This window comes from Colias philodice, chromosome 3 (assembly GCF_061535455.1).
Source record: "Colias philodice isolate Cphi_HAF_F1 chromosome 3, ilColPhil1 Martin Lab GWU primary, whole genome shotgun sequence".
NCBI classification, from domain to species: Eukaryota; Metazoa; Arthropoda; class Insecta; order Lepidoptera; family Pieridae; genus Colias; species Colias philodice.
In genome coordinates this window covers 1,280,416-1,299,612 of record NC_143088.1, presented here as the reverse complement: position 1 = coordinate 1,299,612, position 19,197 = coordinate 1,280,416, and the positions used below count along the sequence as shown (strand labels likewise).

Genomic DNA, 19,197 nt, shown 5'->3' with positions numbered 1-19,197 from the left:
GCTTCGCCCGTGGTACATATTTACGTTTTCTCTACATAAAAACCATCCTCGTACTTCAAGGAATATAATAAAAAAAGAATTATCGAAATCGGTTCAGCCGTTCTCGAGTTATGCGCTTACCAACACATTTTGCGATTCATTTTTATATATAAGATTATAATTTCAATAATTTACAATATTATAAATTTGATGATATTAGTACATGAAATTTCACTTATCTCGATGACTTTTAAGCTATTGCATAGCTTCTATCGCGGGCCTTGAGCGCGGCGACCGAATGTAAAAATTCAGTAACGAAAATACCTAACACCCCCCACTCCAACCGGCGCATGCGAAGCGGTACTATGCAATAGCTTTACCGCGGCAGTCCTCGAGTGCCACACGTATTTTTTTAATTATTTTGAGACGCGCCTGGCAATATAAAACACCGACTAAATGTTCTGGCCTGTTTTTATTTTTAATTTTTAAACATAAAACTACAACATTTATAAATTGCATATTGCTCACATACATTTTTTGGACAAAAATATTTTTTTTTTTTAATTTGGGGGTGTTGGGGTGTCCCGCTACTCACCAGCTAGGTCTGCAGTTCCGAGTTAGGTCTGGCACAAATTTTCAGCTTGCCTCAAATACCTACCCAAAAACTGGTGCCATCTCTCGGACCAGAATTACTACGGTGATTTTACATGTATACAGGGTGTAATCGTTAAGTGTGCACAGGCGATTATTCCGTAACTATTGCAGATATCAAAAAACTTTAAACTGATATCAAAAGTACTTAACCTAATGAGTAAAATGGCCATAATAAATTTTTCGATATCAGTTTAAAGTTTTTTGATATCTGTAATAGTTACGGAATAATCGCCTGTGCACACTTAACGATTAAAATATAACCCGACCCTGTATAAAAATCGCAAATATTCAAAGATCTTTCTATTGAATCTAAACAGAATGTCTCATTTAGATTGACGACATACTGGGCTGCGCTCTGTCACAAGTCACTCCGTAACAATATTGCTATCACTAACACAGTTCACATTTTCATACAATCTCCACGAACATATATAGCAATATGCCAGGAAGATATCTTATTCCAAAGATGAAGATTCTTATTTTAGGCACTAAATCCATAATTTTTTCCACATATAATCATATCCTGGCTTGTTGCAACATCCTGAACTCTTCCGGAGAAACATGGGCCTTAAGTTTGTCGAGTAAACTGTCTGGTAGCGAGGAGTTGGCTGGTTGCAAGTGTTTAAGGGATAAGAGCTCCTGGACGGAGGGTCGCGCTCGAGCGTTGTACGTGAGACACCACTTTAGAGCTGATATTAGTGATGGTGGTAAATCTGCAAAACAATATTTTTATTAAAATTTATAGATATTGAGGTTAGACCGTGATTGCATGCTTCTGATGAGGATATGATAATTTTACTTTTTAGAATATTATACATTGTGTGGGTTCGCATCAGATAGCGTGTGATGTGGGATCGCATCAGATAGCGTGTGATGTGTGTTCGTATCAGATAGCGTGTGAGATCTGGGTTCGTTGATACGGCGTGTAGAATGTGCGCGTGTCAGATAGCGTGTGAGATGTGGGTTCGCATCAGATAGCATGAGATGTAGGTTCGCATCAGATAGCGTGTGATGTAGGTTCGCATCAGAGGGCGTGTGATGTAGGTTCGCATCAGAGGGCGTGTGATGTGGGTTCGCATCAGATAGCGTCTGATGTAGGTTTGTATCAGATAGCGTGTGAGATGTGGGTTTGTATCATTATAGCGTGTGAGATGTGGGTTCGCATCAGAAAGCGTGTGATGTGGGTTCGTATCAGATAGCGGATGAGATGTGGGTTCGTATCAGATAGCGTGTGATCGGTTCGCATCAGATAGCGTGTGATGTGGGTTCGTATCAGATAGCGTGTGAGATGTGGGTTTGTATCAGATTGCGTGTGAGATATGAGTCGTATCAGATAGCGTGTGAGATGTGGTTGCGTCAGATGACGTTCTGACAGATCTATGTATGATTTATGCCACGGAGCATCGTGTGGAATAATATGAATTATGTGTGCGTATTAGTATCTATTTAGCGTATACTTACGCGTTGCTGGCGGATATTCTATACGATGGTTGGGGTCGATGATGGCGGCGAGTTTCGCGAACATGGCTATGTGACTGAACGGCGTGCGCCCGTACACCATGCTGTATAGAATGCAGCCTAATGACCACACGTCTGATTTGAACGAGATCTGCAAAACAGGAGATGGTCAAACTTTTTACTGTCATGTGTTTTCCGTTTTTATGAACTTATGATTATTTTTTTTTTTTGATGAAACCGACATTTAGAAGAATCAAAAGTTTGAAGACCAGTGCAATATATGAACCCACACTTAGCTCATGCGGTGGATTGTGGCTTGTACCCTTTATAGGAGGCCGTGTCACTCATATATGGGCTACTAGCGGTCCGCCCCGGCTTCGCCCGTGGTACATGTTTACGTTTTCTCTACATAAGAACCATCCTCGTACTTCAAGGAATATGATAAAAAAAGAATTATCGAAATCGGTTCAGCCGTTCTCGAGTTATGCGCTTACCAACACATTTTGCGATTCATTTTTATATGGGCTATTTATGTTGATAATAAGTGTTTGTACTACTACTAGTATCACTACATAGTATAAAACAAAGTCGCTTTCCCTGTCCCTATGTCCCTATATCCCTATGTCCCTTTGTACGCTTAAATCTTTGAAACTACGCAACAGATTTTGATGCGGTTATTTTTAATAGATAGAGTGATTCAAGAGGAAGGTTTATATGTATAATAACATCCATTAAATAGTGGAGAAGTATTGTTATTTTTGAGGTTTCTAATGTGATGTCGTAAATAATTACATTTTTTTCCGCTTATATTGCAAACGCAGGCTGAACCCTACGAGTTTTATCAAAATAATGTACTAAGTATTGTACACATTGAAAAGGTCTACAGAAAAGTCCGCGATTGTATATGTCTATCTCTTATGGATAACCCACAATAACTTTTTTTTTTTTACTACAAATAATGGATAATTTTCGAAGCGATTTTAACCAATACAGCATTAATCCTTAACCAATTAAATACCTTGAATACATTGTTCATTTAATATAGATCTATATGGCCCTTTACACCGTATGATTTAAGTGAATATTTTCGAAGATATTATAGATTTAAAAATTGCGGAACGCAGCGTTTGCGGCGGTACCGGCCGGCCGTCATTGCACCCGTGCGAAGCCGGGGCGGGTCGCTAGTTATATAATAATAATATAAGCTTTTATTTCCTTACTTTTACAAAAATTTACACTTTAACTTAATACTAAATACTTTATATAATAAAATCTTATAAACTAATATAATTATGTGTACTGTTAGTAACATTTTAGCTATTCTATGTTAGTATTTATCTTATTATTCTATATTGTAAGGACCGCTTTGTGCGGTGAAAGCCTCCTCCAAAATTTTCCATTTCTGCCTATCATTAGCCAGTTTAACTACTAGCACACCCCAGACACTCCATACAAAATTATCGTTTTGACAGTCACACTGTAGAGACTGCAAATGTGTGTGTTAACGCTTTATGGTTGGCACATTGTGACTAGCGTAAAAAAAAATTCGCGTTTTTCTGATGAAATACATCAGTAAACAGCACAATATCTAACCATTTTCTACGAAAAACGATAATCACAAATCCAAAATAATAAAATTGTTTTAAGTCAATTTGATTAATGTTGTCAATCTTCGTAGCGTATCGTCCTTGCAGAAAAATGTGGCCCATTTTAATCACGATCGCGCGGGGTGAGGTAAGTGTTTAATTTTGGCGGGAGGCGGAGAGTGTCCGTACTGTAGCGTTTAGCTACTATTATGTATTCTATGCTACTAGTATTAGTACCTTTATATTGTTGCTATTGGAGTACCCGCCGGCGCCTCCCATGAGCGCCTCGGGGCTGATGTACGAGAACGTGCCTGCCGCTTGGGAGCGCACCACACTCGTTGCGTCCCCACTGATAGCGGATGCTATGCCAAAGTCGATGAGCTTCAGCCGTCCGCACACCATCAGGAAGTTGGCCGGCTTCAGGTCCGCGTGGATAACGCCTGGATGGAAATTAGTATTGTTAAAAATATTAAGATAAATATGATAAATTACTGTAGAAGACAGATCACATTAAAGTTAAGAGAAGAGAATGATCAAAAACATTTGCCAATTAAATTATTTCACACAGAATGTCTGGTTTTTTTTAGTAAAGGCACCCGTCATCATAGGGTGTTCGCTCCACCTCTGGATTATAGTCCAGAGACTTTTTCACGAAAAAACATGACTCATGCGGCGTTACCTCGCTCTGAGGCGTTCCATGTGAGGCTTGAAGTGCAAGCGAGAGCGCGGAACGAGCGACAAAGAAGCACAATCGGACGTTATCACGTTCAACTATCGTCAGTAAACCGACTTTACAGACAACCAATTTTTTTAATGTCTGGTGTCTTCCAGTAAGTTTGTCATGAACGGACACCTTATATTTGAAACCACGCATTATACTCATGTATTAAGATAACGGTAGGCAGGTTCACACGATGCAGGATCACACGCACACACACATACACACCATGCTCGTGTATATAGCTGACGGCCAGCAGCATCTCCTCCCAGTAGTGCAGCACGAGCGCTGGCGGCAGGCCGGCACCACGAGCTCGCATGAAGGATGATAGGTCTGTTTCCCCCACTTCTAGCACCAGGCGGAGGAATTGGTTCGCACGGTCGTATTCACTGTTGAGTGAATTGTATATTTTGTAAACATGATTGCAAAAGAAAGAAGAAAGAAAGAAAGAAAGAAAAAACGTTTATTTAATGACACATAGCCTCACACGTACATAATGAAAAACAATTTATACCATACTTATATGCTACAATACTTAAAAATACACATTGAAGTGTTTTTTTTTTTTTTTTTGAAGTAAAACTTCTTTAGGCGCGACTAGGGAGTAACTCAGATTTTTGAAGTAAAACTTCTTTAGGCGCGACTAGGGAGTAACTCAGATTTTTTTTCTGACGGAAGTAACGCTTACTATAGTCTGCGTAGTTTCCGCCATTTAAAAATAATAATTCTGATTGGTTGTAAGTATATGTCATATACTACACGCTTCTTGACTTATACGCCAGCTAGTGGCAAATATCATAATCAATTAGGATTATTTATTTTCAAATTTTCAAACGGATCAATTGTGAATAGCAAAGTGAATGAAAAATTCAACAGTTTTAAAAACATTATTTTAAATTGCAAAATTTTTTGAAAATCTCTAAATATACTTGTTTATTTATTACTTTTAAAATAAGTAAATTAAAAATAAAAATAAACATGTTGCGGATTATAATCAATCTATTTTAAATATTGCTGAAAACAAAGTAGTATCCATAGCAACAGATATGTATACAGGGTGTAATCGTTAAGTGTGCACAGGCGATTATTCCGTAACTATTACAGATATCAAAAAACTTTAAACTGATATCGAAAGTACTTAACCTAATGAGTAAAATGGCCATAATAAATTTTTAAAAATAATACGAGAAATATCTAAAAAATTAACTTTAAGCCCTCCCATACATTTAGTATGAGATATGAATATCCCATGTACATGGGTTGATCCAAAAGTAATGATAATCAATATTAAACAAGGTCATTACAGTTAAAATAATTATGTATTTCTCTAGATAGTCTTCTAACTAGATAATACTTCGATATTTTTTTTCCTTAACTTAGAAAAAAAAAAAACTTTGACTTCATCTACAAAAACCCCTCAAAATCGGCCATCACTTCGCTGTCGTCTTAAAATTTCTTATATCGACGGTGTTTCTTGTGCCGAGGTAAGAGATAGAATTAACTAGGAGCTAGATCTTACAAACAGGGTGGGTGTTCAAGCATTTTCAATGCCGATTTTTGATTGGCAGCCATCGCAACTGACGCTTTGTGATCTGGTGTGTTGTCTTGGTGAACCAACATTCAAGACCGAAGTTTGCCATGTCTCTTTTTCTTACTAACCTACCCGCAATCTTTTAATTTGGTCTGTGTAGTAAGAGCCCTGTGTAGTAGTGGCTACCTTCTTAAAATATTCCACATTTCTTCAGCGTCCCAAAAAACTACGGCTTTAATCTATCCCACTAATTTTCACTTTGAAAATCTTCACCGTCACTTTGGAAGCTCGCATCCAGGCCATTGATTGTTTCTTGGTTTCAGCATAAACATGGTGAACCCAGGTAACGCCCATGGTCACAAATCGTGACAAAAAATTATCCTGATCTCATTAAAAATTTAGAAATTCACCCTCTAAATGTCGAATCGTTGTTTCTTCTTTTCGTCGGGAAACATTCTGGCTCGCACTGTTCACATTAAAATTAATGTTAATACTTGGAAACGTGGCCTGTAGATATAATTTTTTTGTGATAACTTAGTGATTACATGAGCAAGCATAAAACATTTATTTTATATTTTTATGTGCACAGGAAATACCCAATTATCATTACTTTTGGATCAACCTATACATTTAATATGAAAGATTTTAGCTTTTTTTTTGTTTTTTTGGTTTTCTGCTTTAATTACTTCGCAAATTTGGAGGGAAGTTCATTTAGAAACTGTAAATAGACCTCCTCATTGTATTGCACAATAAGGACGTCACTTCGAAAATCTACTATGAATACAAAATGTATGGGAAATAAATTGTATGGGAGCGTTTAATGTAACATTTTTGGTTATTTCTCGTTTTATTTTTAAAAATTTATTATGGCCATTTTACTCATTAGGTTAAGTACTTTCGATATCAGTTTAAAGTTTTTTGATATCTGCAATAGTTACGGAATAATCGCTTGTGCACACTTAACGATTACACCCTGTATAGGTTGTCATTCAGTTGAACAAGAAGCATATTATGTACGCCAACAATTTCATAAAATGTCAGTTATTGATACAGGAGGATCGCCTTATGAAATAATATTAGTTCTTAACAAATTTTACATTATTACAACCAATATTGATGTATCTGATGGCTTAGCCAACGGTTGTGTTGGAAAGTTAGTGTATATTGAACGTGATGACAGTGATAACATCATACGCTTATGGCTTGAGTTTCCTGGTAAGATAGGAGAGAAAATTAGGAAAAAAGCTGCCCATCATATTCAAACTCTAAACATTAGTAGAACAGCAGTCCCAATTTTACGAAGATCGTCATCTGTACCAATGAATAGAAATAAGACAATATTTGCAAAGAGAAATCACTTTCCATTAGTATCTGCTTGTGCGCTTACAATACATAAGTCTCAAGGTGGTACTTTTGATCAAATCGTTTATGAATACAATAAAAGTCACAGTCAGCAGCTGTTATATGTAGCATTATCACGAGTAACTGATATAAATGGATTGTTCATTGTCTCAAACACCGATGACAACAAATTTTATCATGGAAGAAAGCGTCCAGGGGGAATAGTTGATTTACAGTGTGAATTTGAAAGACTTTCAAATTCTCGCCTAATAACACAACAGGAAGAATTATATAACCTTGTAAATGAGAGTAACATTACACTATTTTCCTTCAACTGCCAAAGTTTACGTGCTCATGTTTCTGATCTGAATGATAAAGTATTAAAAAGGTCCACATTGCTGTTATTTTCCGAAACTTGGATGAAAAATGACGAACAAATTCTTATTGAAAATTTTTATTGCGTTACCCAATACAAACGACCCAACTCAACTGCTGGTGGAGTAGCTGTATATCATTCATCTACAGATACACTGAACAATGTAACACCAATTCAAAATATTTCACCAACTATATTATCACAAATTTCCGATGAGGTTTCACAAATTGGTGACATCGCCTTGGTTCGATGTGTTAATACGAATGACCAACCTGTGATTATCGTTGTTATTTATATTTCTACAAATACTAGCCTGACAAATATCATAAAATTTATTCATCAGCAATTACTTCACTTCACAATTGAAGGTTCTCGACTTTTAAATAGTAATTATCATGAATTACCGATGATTCTAACTGGAGATTTTAATGTTAATTTTCGCTCTCAGGAATCTCTGCCGTTAATTGATTTTTTAGAAGAAAAATTTGATTTATCTATGAATACTTCTCGACTTCATTCAACAACGCGTTTCGGTACAACGATAGATGCTGTATTTTCAAGAAAAGTAGCAAATTTAGAGAGTAAAATTTATGTTTCACATTATAGTTACCACAAACCTATAATTTCGTACGTAAGAAATTATGATGACATTCAATTACCTGTTTCGAATGAATAATATTAATATAACATTTAAATAATCTTTGTAAAGCACATGAATAATAAATATAATTAAATTATAATATAATATTTATTTATTTAAGTTAATATTTAATCATTTCAGTGATAGATGTCGTCAACGCCAAAGAAGTTTTACTTCAATCGCGCGTAAAGGTTACACGCACACACTTTTTTTTTTTATACGTAGATAGGTGGACGTTTGACCCCAGTCCCACCTGATGGAAAGTGGTGACGAGATCTAAGGTGGTAAGTCACGCCCGCCTAGAAAGTGCCTGTTAATTCGTCTCTTGAAAATTCCCATGTTGTACTTCTCTGGAAAGACGGACGCCGGCAGAGAATTCCACTCTTTGGCAGCTCGCATTAAGAAGGAGGACGCAAAGCGTGCTGTGCGTGCAGTCGGCATTTCTACCAGATAAGGGTGGTATCCCAACGTGCGCCTGGACGTTCTTAGGAAAAAAGGGGAAGCTGGGATAAGGCCATGTAATTCAGTTGCACATTCCCCGAAATGAAGTCGATAGAAAACTGAGAGACTGGCGATTTTGCGGCGATGACCAAGGCTCAGAAGCCGGTTTTCGAATAGCTGGTCGTTTCCAATAATTCGCTTGGCGCGACGTTCCATAGCTTCCAGAACATTGAGGTGACATTTGGCAGTACCTGCCCAGAGGTGGCAGCAGTATTCCACACAAGATCGAACTTGAGCTTGATAAAGAGTTAAAAGCTGTTCAGATGTGAAATACTGCCGCACCTTAGCTAGTATGCCAAGTTTTTTGGCTGCGAGTTGAGCTTTGGACGTAATAAACTGGCCAAAGTTGAGGGTTGGCGATAGTGAAACTCCAAGCATTTCTAAGTTGTCGGCTAGTTCTATCGACACACCGCGGAAAGAGGGAGTTAAGGTGAGGGGACTCCTCTTGGCAGAAAAAAGACACGCCTGTGTTTTGGCAGCATTAAACTTCACTAAGTTGGCATCTCCCCATTGAGATACTTTTTGTAGAGTCTGGTTTATTCGCTGCACCATGGCTTCTCTCTCGTTCTGGATGGTAACAGCAGTTGCACGAGCATTTGACAGGTATCTCTCCACAACCGTACAATCGTCTGCATAACCAAAGATGTTTGATTGGAGAAGGTCATTTATATGTATCAGAAAGAGAGTTGCGGAGAGAACAGACCCCTGAGGTACGCCGGCGTTGATTGCCAATTGATTAGACGAGCAGCCGTCGATGACTACCCGAATAGATCGTTCCCTCAAGAAGTCGGCTATCCAAGCTATGAGGACTGGAGGTAAGCCGTAAGAAGGGAGCTTGCTTAGAAGGGATTCGTGCCAAACCTTGTCGAAGGCTTTTGAGATATCCAATGATACAGCTAATGCTTCACCATGGTTCTCAATGGCTTCTCCCCATAGGTGCGTGGCGTGTACTAGAAGGTCGCCAGTTGGTCTTTTAGGGCGAAAACCGTATTGCCGATCGTTCAGTAGATCGTTGGCCTCTAGGTACGCGAGAAGTCGATAGTTCAATGCACGTTCCATAATCTTACATAGTAAGGACGTGATTGAAATCGGACGGTAATTGCACGGATCAGCACGACATCCCTTCTTAGGCACTGGCTGCACGTTGGCAAGCTTCCAAGCCTTAGGTACAATTCCAGACGAAAGGGAAAGGCGAAATAGGCGTGTCAGAATAGGAGACAACTCGGGTGCACAGGTCTTCAAAACCACTGCAGGAATCCCGTCGGGCCCACTGGCTTTATTCACATCAAGATTTTGCATAATTTTTAATACTTCTTTGTTGGTAATACGAATTTTTGACATGTGTGAGCCACGGTGGGGTATTATCGGTGGACTTAAATTGGTATCGTCGAGATGTGAATTATTAGCAAACAGTGAGGCCAGAACATCGGCTTTCTCTTTTGCTGTATGAGCCAGGTTACCGTCGGGTTTCAAGAGTGGTGGAAGTGAAGACTGAGAGAAGTTAGACTCAATAGCTTTTGCTAGAGACCAAAAAGCTTTGCTACCGGGTGGATATTTTGCAAGCTTTTCACCTGTCCGACGGATATGATCATGTCGAGCTTTTTTCAAAACTTTTTTGCATGACTTGGCCGCTCTATTGAAGGATTTCTTTTTAGCACCAACATCGGGTAATTTGCGAGTTCGAGCATCGACCCATGCTTTGAAGGCGTTCAGTTTAACATGATCAGCTTGCCTACATTCCTTATTAAACCATGGTCTAGCTTTGTCAACCGCGAGAACGTCAGAGAATGGAATGTAATATTCCATTCCCTGACGGATAACGTCGGCAACATCGTCTGCAACTTTCGATGGGTCGGTGGAGGAGAAACATACTTGCCGCCAGGGATATGATGCAAAAAAGTGACGCATCTCGTCCCAATCAGCTGACTTGTATCTCCATATTCTTTTTCTTCCTCTTATAGTGCTGTCTGGAGGAGAATATGTCGACACTGACTTAACCAGACAGTGGTCGGATGATCCCAGTGGAGCGGAAACCGCAACCACATATCGGTCTGGTTCAGTTGTCAGAAAAAGGTCAAGACAATTAGCTGTGTGGTCTTCAATATCCGGGACCCGAGTAGCTTCATTTACCAGCTGGTAAAGGTTGAAAGATGTGGCGAAGTTAAACGTCTCTTTTCCAGCATGGTCAGTCTTCTGGAATGGGTATAGCCAGTCTGCATGACACGCATTAAAATCTCCCAAAAAGACGAGTTGGGCTGTAGGGTATAGTTCCTGTGTGCGGTCTGCTGCTTCACTGAGGTAATTGAATAGACGAGTTGTCTCAGAATTTCCGCTATGCGATCGGTAAGCACATGCATACACAATTTTTTCACAGCCTGTATCAACGAGGGCCCATAGGACAGAGAAACTGGGTTCTTCAAGGTGACGGAGACGCAATAGGCAAATGTCATCGCGGACATAAACACATGTGCCTGCCTTGGGCTGAAAGTTGTATTCAAGAGCATAACCGGGGTACATGAGGTATGTCGCGTCAGCAGGACACTTGATCTGAGTCTCCGTGAGAAATAGTAAGTGAGGCTTTTCTGTCTCGAGATGGTGGTGGACAGCGGTGAGATTGGAGTGCAGACCTCGAATATTTGAGAGGTGCACTGTTAAAGAGAGGATGTGCAGCCGCTGAGAAAACTTACTACTTTTATGGACCTTTTTCATGTTTTTATTTGGAATGGACGAAGAATAGGCGGGGAGATAAATAGTAATTGGATTAGGCTTCACGAATAGAGCCTCCTAAGTGAGCAAAGATTTGTACACTTATGGGAGTCTAGATTGGAGACTGCGGGGATGCCCGAAACCCCCTGAATATCGCCAACGGGTCCTCTCGTCCGGTCGCCAACCGGCACGTTGGAGCCAACTCAGGATTATACACAGGCGGCGGGGCAGCCTTTCACGGGTGGCTAACCCGCTAATTGGGCCCCCTACAACCTGCGGTCGGCCAGCGGTTAACCGTTTCTTCGGATCCCGCTACCCTCCACATCTAGACACCCGGCGACGAAATACTATGCCACTGGATTCGACTCATAGACGTAAAGCAAATTATCCAATACATTTATCATCCCAAATGGTTTCACCAGACCTCACACCGGAACACGACAACGCTGTGAACATCATCGCTTGGCGGCATGGCGTCGTCAGGTGGGTGGTAACTAGCCACGACATAAAGTCTCCCACCAGAATAAGAATGCTCGTTTTGCAAAACCCAGGGGGCACGTGTAGGGAATCAAGTGTTAACACCTACGGACGCGAGCATTAGCGCCCCCCAAAAAGTGTGTAGTCTATGAAGCATGATGCCATTAACGTGCCAAGTGATACGCATTTCACTGCATATTAAAAGGATAATAATTTATGAAGGATAATAAGTTTAAACCATTGAGGTATTATTATAGAGATGACACCATGAACAAAATCTGTGCAACAAGCGCGGTGGCGCGGGCCGGCTAGTGAGTCATACACTTTGTCATTCATTCTGCGTCTTATTACTTATAAATTAAAACCAATCAATGTAACAAATAAATATTGTTTAAGTTATTAAAAAATATGAATAAAATTATCAATTAAAACCAATGTAACAAAAAAAAATGGTTTGAGACGATTGACTCTAACTCGTGTTAAAAACAGTGTATTAGCGATGTCCTCTCTAGTACGTAATACATAGTAACTCAATGGTTTAAACATGTTTATGCATGCATGGACTTGACTAGTTCACTAGTCTGTGTAACTAAGGGTCAAATAATAGTAGTAGTTTTTTTTTAATAATAATTGTATTTTTTCTTTACAATTTCTAAAATTCAACCTCTTTTAGACTGTACTTGTTTATTGCTTTTAATATTTAAATATTTTAATATAACACAACTACAGTCAAAATCTGTTATAACGACATCGAAGGGACTACTCATATTGAGTCGTAAAAACCGAGTTGTAAAAAAACGGTTAAAATTGTCGAGTGTGATACACTATATTCTTTTGCCAGGTCTTTGTTTGGAAATCCTTTCTCTAGCTTTGAAATAATACGCGATTTTTCTTCGATATTGATTTGTTTTCTTTTTTGCGACATGTTACAATTTTCACAGTTAACTCAACAATATGTTTTGGTGTGCCTTGTGTTAAGATAAGTAACAAGAGATATGACGAAGCGGGCCTTGAGGCTACTGCATGCATGTGCTTTGTTTCTAAGAATTACAAAAGACCCTAAACTTTGATTACTTTTACGATAATAGCCATTGACTATTATACCGTGCCAGATGTGGATACAGTTACCTATTCAAATTGTTTACAATACAGCTGAGCCGGTCGTTCTACAGATATAATACCCAAAAAATATTAACCAAATTTGGTCGTTTAATGTGGTATGTCGTAGTAAACAATGTCGTAAAAACCAATATTTTCGATAAGGCAGTCATATAACATTCAGCCAGGACCTTTGATTTTGGTCAATTTAACCGGTATGTTGTTCTAAAGTCTAAACGATGTCGCCATAAACGGATTTTGACTGTATGTTCATTTAGTCAAAAAGTAAATGAAGTGGGTCATTTGCTTCACTTTATTCAATTGTCAACATTACTTACTCATTTAGGCAACAATTAAAAACATTACTCACTAATCATACAATCTGATGACTCTGTCGGAACTCTGCAGCTCTCTCAAAAGCCGCACCTCATTGATGTAGCCCTGCGCCAGCTCCTGGTCAGCGCCAAGTGATACACATTTCACTGCATATTCACATGACGAACCCACTTCTAATACCTGTGGGAGATAAGGAAATAATCAAAATTCTAGAGTATCTAGAGATCTATTTTGAGTTAATTTATAACTAGATTTCTGCTCACTGCTAATAGCAATAAAAACCCACATAGTACCAGTTTCTTTGGGATTTAAGGAATAAAAGATGCCTATGTCTTATTCTGGATCTTTAGCTTTACTTATATACCAAATTTCATTGTAATTGGTTCAGTAGTATTTGTGTGAAATAATAACATCCATCTATCCATCCTCACAAACATTCACATTTATAATATTAGCCGAATATCGTTCTTACTTAGTACTAGCTTTCCATCCGTGGCTTCGCTCGCGCAGTCAAAGAAAAACCCGCATAGTTCCCGTTTCCGTGGGATTTCCGGGATAAAACCTATCCTATGTCCCGGGGTAAAAAGTAGCCCATGTCCTTTTCTCGGGTATCAAAATATCTCTATACCAAATTTCATGCAAATTGGTTCAGTAGTTAAGGCGTGATTGAGTAACAGACAGACAGACAGAGTTACATTCGCATTTATAATATTAGTATGGAAGTATGAATTTACCTTGTACACTTCACTGGATCCTCCAATACCTAATTTTTTAATGAACATATATTTTTTGTCTTTGATACTTGTTGTTTTAAACAGGACTTTAGAGTTAGTAGCGCCAGGGTGAGCAGGGATTCCCTGTGGGTAGGATGGTGTGGCTGCGTAAGAGGCTGGTAGCTTTTTCCTATTCATTGGTGTCTCGGAAACCGGCGCAGGCGCAGGCGCAGGCGCGGGCGCTGGCGCTGGTTCTGGAGGTGGAGGATCTTCCTTCTGTTTTTGGCGAAACAATTCACATCTAACTTTATCTCTGTTCTGTAAGACAGGCGGCTGTGGTATCTTTTTAAGACTATTCTTTGCTGATCCTGGCGTAAATCTTCTGATACCAGTCTTTATTTTTGGCGTAGCTACTTTATTTTTCCGTGCACTGGATTGTGTCTTCGCCATTTCCGGCGTCTTTTTATGAGTTGAACCTGGTTTTTGTTCAGGCACCTCGTTTGTGTTCTGTTGCTTTAAAACGTTTTGATTTTTTCTTTCGGAAGTTGAAAATATTGATTTAGCTGGTTTTTGTACACTTTGAGACTCTTTTAATGTGAGCGGACGGTAAGATATATAATTTTCGTTACCATTTTCTTTATTACTTTCATTCTTTATTATTTTTCTCTCAGAAGAGAAAGTATTGGCGTTTTTGGAGATTTTAAATTGGGGAGTCGAATGTTTGTTTGCATTGTTGCTCGATGTAAGTGCTTTGGTTGCTACAGTTTCACAAAATGAATCACTGTCGTCGGATGTGTAACTGGAGTCCGGTGTATCTATTGTATTGTGATTCTGCAGTGGCATTAAATTAGCCAGTAAGGCCGACATAGGCATCGGTGCAAATTTTATACTGTTTGATGTTGATTCCGTATTTCCACTCATTATGACAAATGTGCTTGAATCCCTAACCTTTTTCGTGAACTTTAATTACTACAAACATTAAGCGATTTTAAACAATTATCATTGACTCTAATTAAATCACAACACAAATAATCCGTTGAAAGTTTTGAATGGTTTTCGGCCATAAACAGTAGACTCTTATTATGACACTTGACAAATGCGAGGTTTAATTGTCGTCTATGGTAAGTTTGTGTGCACAGAATGTAAAAAAGGTACCCAACCACTACCCCACGGTAGCTTCTTGCCCACGATTAATATTTGACAAGATAGTCTACAGTGCGACACAAAAGAGATGAAAATAAATGAGGGCGCCACCGTCGCTCATATAGCAACACTGATACTGCGACGCAAGCGATCTTGATACTATAGAATAAAAATCCAAAAATCTATATAATATAATCTAAAATAAATACCGCGATTTAAACCGTTATAATTGTTTCATTGTAGCAATAGTGTAAATTTAAGACAAAAATACATTAGTATTTTAATTGACCTACCTAGGTCAAATTTTACTTATTAATGTATTTGGAATTAGTTATTTTATAAAAATCGGTCAAGTGTTTAGACTGCAGAGGCGCACATAGAATCAAACATACAAACAAACAAGCATACATGCAGCTCAAACACATTACCCTCTTTCTGGGTCCGTCGGGTAGAAAAAAACAAGGCGATTTGAAAACCACATATTTTTATTTTTTTTGTAGATAAATTTTGTACATTAATATAATTCATCAAAATCTAAATATTCTACTCCTTCAAAGGACTGATCATCACTCTGTTTCGAAGTACTGGCAAGAGGGTACTGGGCATCTTCAGTATCTGTAAATATGATACAGTAAATATGATTTTTTTCTTATGTTTTGATTGATTCATAGATAGATAGCTGTATGAAAACAGTTATCACTATACTTTGTAGTAAAATCTAAACTAGGTACTTTATTTGAGACTGGTTGGATTGGATATAACTTCTTGACTCAAATTGTGCTGGTCGCACTATAAAAACTAGTTTTTGTTTACATACAAATAACCTCAAATTAAATTGCGAAAACGTAATAATCGCCATACATACATACATTAAACACTCGTCACTAATGGAATATTCTATTTTACGTAGTATTGAGCAAAAATAAATGGAATCTCACCGGTATATTCTGCTGTACGTTTGTAAACGTTTTCCAAATCAGTCAATAAATTTCCAGCTTGAAATTCGGACAAACACCGAATAAAAACTTTATACACCACATCACGGACACCGCTACGTTTAACCTTTTTCATGATGTCTCCTTTTTTATTTAAATTTCTTGTTCTAAATAACAATTTTATCTCAATAATTCTCCACTTCACGAAAAAAACAACAAATTTTTATTCAACTTGACAGCTACATTGCCAATTCAGGGTTGCCAGGTAATGAAAAACGAATTAGTTCCAAAATAATTAATTTCATCTCTTTTATGTCGTACTATACTTGATAAGTTGAAAATGGCGTAAACTAGAGATAAGGCTCTTAAAAATACGTGCGATAGCTCATTTGATTCGGAATGACGTCTAGAAAAATGTATCGGAAATGTTTATTAGCACACAAAAAATTGCAAAAGTTATAGGCAAATTAAGTTTAAAAAAAATAGGTATTTCGTTTATTGTTAATAACTCCGAAATTATTAACATTTCAGAAATTTTGAAAAAAGATTCTTAAAGAGGAGTAAATTTCCAACGAAAATCTCCCGACTCCCGGAATTCTATCTCCATTATTTATAATTTTAATTTAACGCTTAAAATAGGTCTCCGCGCGGCATTTTTAGTTAGCGCGCGCGGCTTCAAAACCGAGCACGTCACACTAATTTTTTTTTTAAGGTATTAAATATTAATTTAAAAATTTAAAAAAATTATGGTGTATTCCTAACACTTCAAAGAATTTGCTTCCGTTGGAAATTTTACTTAAAGTTAGTTTTTCAACAAATGAGACAAATGTTAACTAACGAAATTTTTTCGAACTTCCGTCCTTATTGCACATTAAAAAAAATGTTTAAATAATTGTCGGTATAATTTTTCACTTCGTGGAGCCCTTCATATAAATATACTTAACAAGATAGCGCCATAAAAGTTTAAAAAATTTTAATACTTTGTTTATAATAATTTTTTAAAGTTAAGTAACTTGAACAAAAAACTAGAAATTTCTAGTTTTTTGTTAACTTGAAAAAATTATTATAAACAAAGTATTAACATTTTTTAAACTTTTATGGCGCGATCTTGTTAAGTATATTTATATGAAGGGCCCCACGAAGTGAAAAATTTTACCGACAATTATTTAAACATTTTTTTTTAATGTGCAATAAGGACGGAAGTTCGAAAAATTTCGTTAGTTAACATTTGTCTCATTTGTTGAAAAATGAACTTTAAGTAAAATTTCCAACGAGAGCAAATTCTTTGAAGTGTTCGAAATACACCATAATTTTTTTAAATTTTTAAATTAATATTTAATACCTTAAAAAAAATAATTAGTGTGACGTGCTCGGTTTTGAAGCCGCGCGCGCTAACTAAAAATTCCGCGCGGAAGCCTATTTTCAGCGTTAAATTAAAATTATAAATAATGGAGATAGAATTCCGGGAGTCGGGAGATTTTCGTTGGAAATTTACTCCTCTTTAAGAATCTTTTTTCAAAATTTCTGAAATGTTAATAATTTCGGAGTTATTAACAATAAACGAAATACCTATTTTTTTGAAACTTAATTTGCCTATAACTTTTGCAATTTTTTGTGTGCTAATAAACATTTCCGATACATTTTTCTAGACGTCATTCCGAATCAAATGAGCTATCGCACGTATTTTTAAGAGCCTTATCTCTAGTTTACGCCATTTTCAACTTATCAAGTAGACTAAGATTAGGGATCCCCGTTTTCCAATTACAGAGCATAATGCGACTCAGTGCCGCACAATGCCGAGTTATGCGGATGCTTAATTGGAACGTGAAACGCACCAGCAGGTTGCGCTTAAGTTCAGTGTTGAAAAAAAAAATATTCATAGAGTTAGCAATAACCGTGCAATAACCTCATAAATTTGTAAATAAAGTGGTATACATAAAAAATGTTGTGTGGTTTTATGAAACCACGGTAAAAGTGAAACTGTTCGAACGGTTCCGAACACAGAGCAAGTAATATAGTTCCGAACACTGCTTTGTGTAGCGCATGTCGCGTGAAGGTCGGCTGCCGAGTAGGTATACCTACTCGGCAGCCGCGATACACGCGACATGCGCTACACAGACCAAAAAGTTTGAGACGATGTAATAAAAGTTTCACTTTAATAATTGGTTGAAAAATATTTACGGTTATTTTAAGTAATTTGGATTTTTATTATTTCATTAATATTTTTTTCAATGTTTGTACCTTCATCTATACTTATATTTATTTTTTTTAACACAATTTGAATTAACTTTGATTTTTCGAAAAAACTACAATGAAACGAAAGCTTTAATTTTTTTTCCAACAATTAATAATTACTAACGATAAATCGATTGCACGCATCAATTCAAGCGCATTGCTTTTTCTAGTGCTGGATTGTGCGAAGCATTGCTGTAGTTGGAACATTCAACGCATTATGCCGCTTAATGCGCTCTAGTGCTGTAATTGGAAAACGGGGTATGTGTTCTATATAAAGTAGTGTAATTTTGAAAAACCCAGCACATAATAAAATCTATTCTTATTCAGATTTAAAATATTTTAAAATGTTTACAAACGGATTTATAAATTAAATCTTGATTCATAGCATAAATATATTTTTGGCCATATATTTTGTGTTTATAATATTATTGTAATTAATAAAAAAATGAATATATTTTGTCTGTATGCCCCTCAGTATTTCTTTAATAAAATCGTAAACTATGCTCATTGGAATCATAATGCGATGATCTTCAGCGAAGTATTGTGCAGAGATTTCATTCGCTCACGAAGTTTGCTGAATAGGTACGACACTGTTCTGTGGGTACGACCAAGCACAGCTAGTTATAAATAAAGTTTTCTTGAAAATATACTGATACCTACTTTTACTTATGATTTTTTTTCAATCAGATTAACCACAGTCTGGATTAAACAATATAATTTACGCACATAATACTTATAAAATAGCCAGCTATCAGAATTATGGTTTGGTT

At 37.3% G+C, this 19,197-nt stretch overlaps 1 protein-coding gene across 1 annotated transcript; it reads right to left on the bottom strand.

Annotated features, from left to right (window-relative positions):
* Window positions 1–1,102: 1,102 nt before the first annotated feature.
* On the bottom strand, window positions 1,103–15,150 carry Mps1 (dual specificity protein kinase monopolar spindle 1). Its single transcript, XM_089712713.1, has 6 exons — window positions 14,136–15,150; window positions 13,436–13,581; window positions 4,624–4,784; window positions 3,915–4,117; window positions 2,095–2,242; window positions 1,103–1,346 (listed from the first exon to the last, which is right to left on the bottom strand). Exons 1-6 carry the CDS (start codon window positions 15,033–15,035, stop codon window positions 1,150–1,152), a joined length of 1,755 nt encoding a protein of 584 aa, XP_089568839.1. The 5' UTR covers window positions 15,036–15,150; the 3' UTR covers window positions 1,103–1,149.
* Between the last annotated feature and the right edge of the window lie 4,047 nt (window positions 15,151–19,197).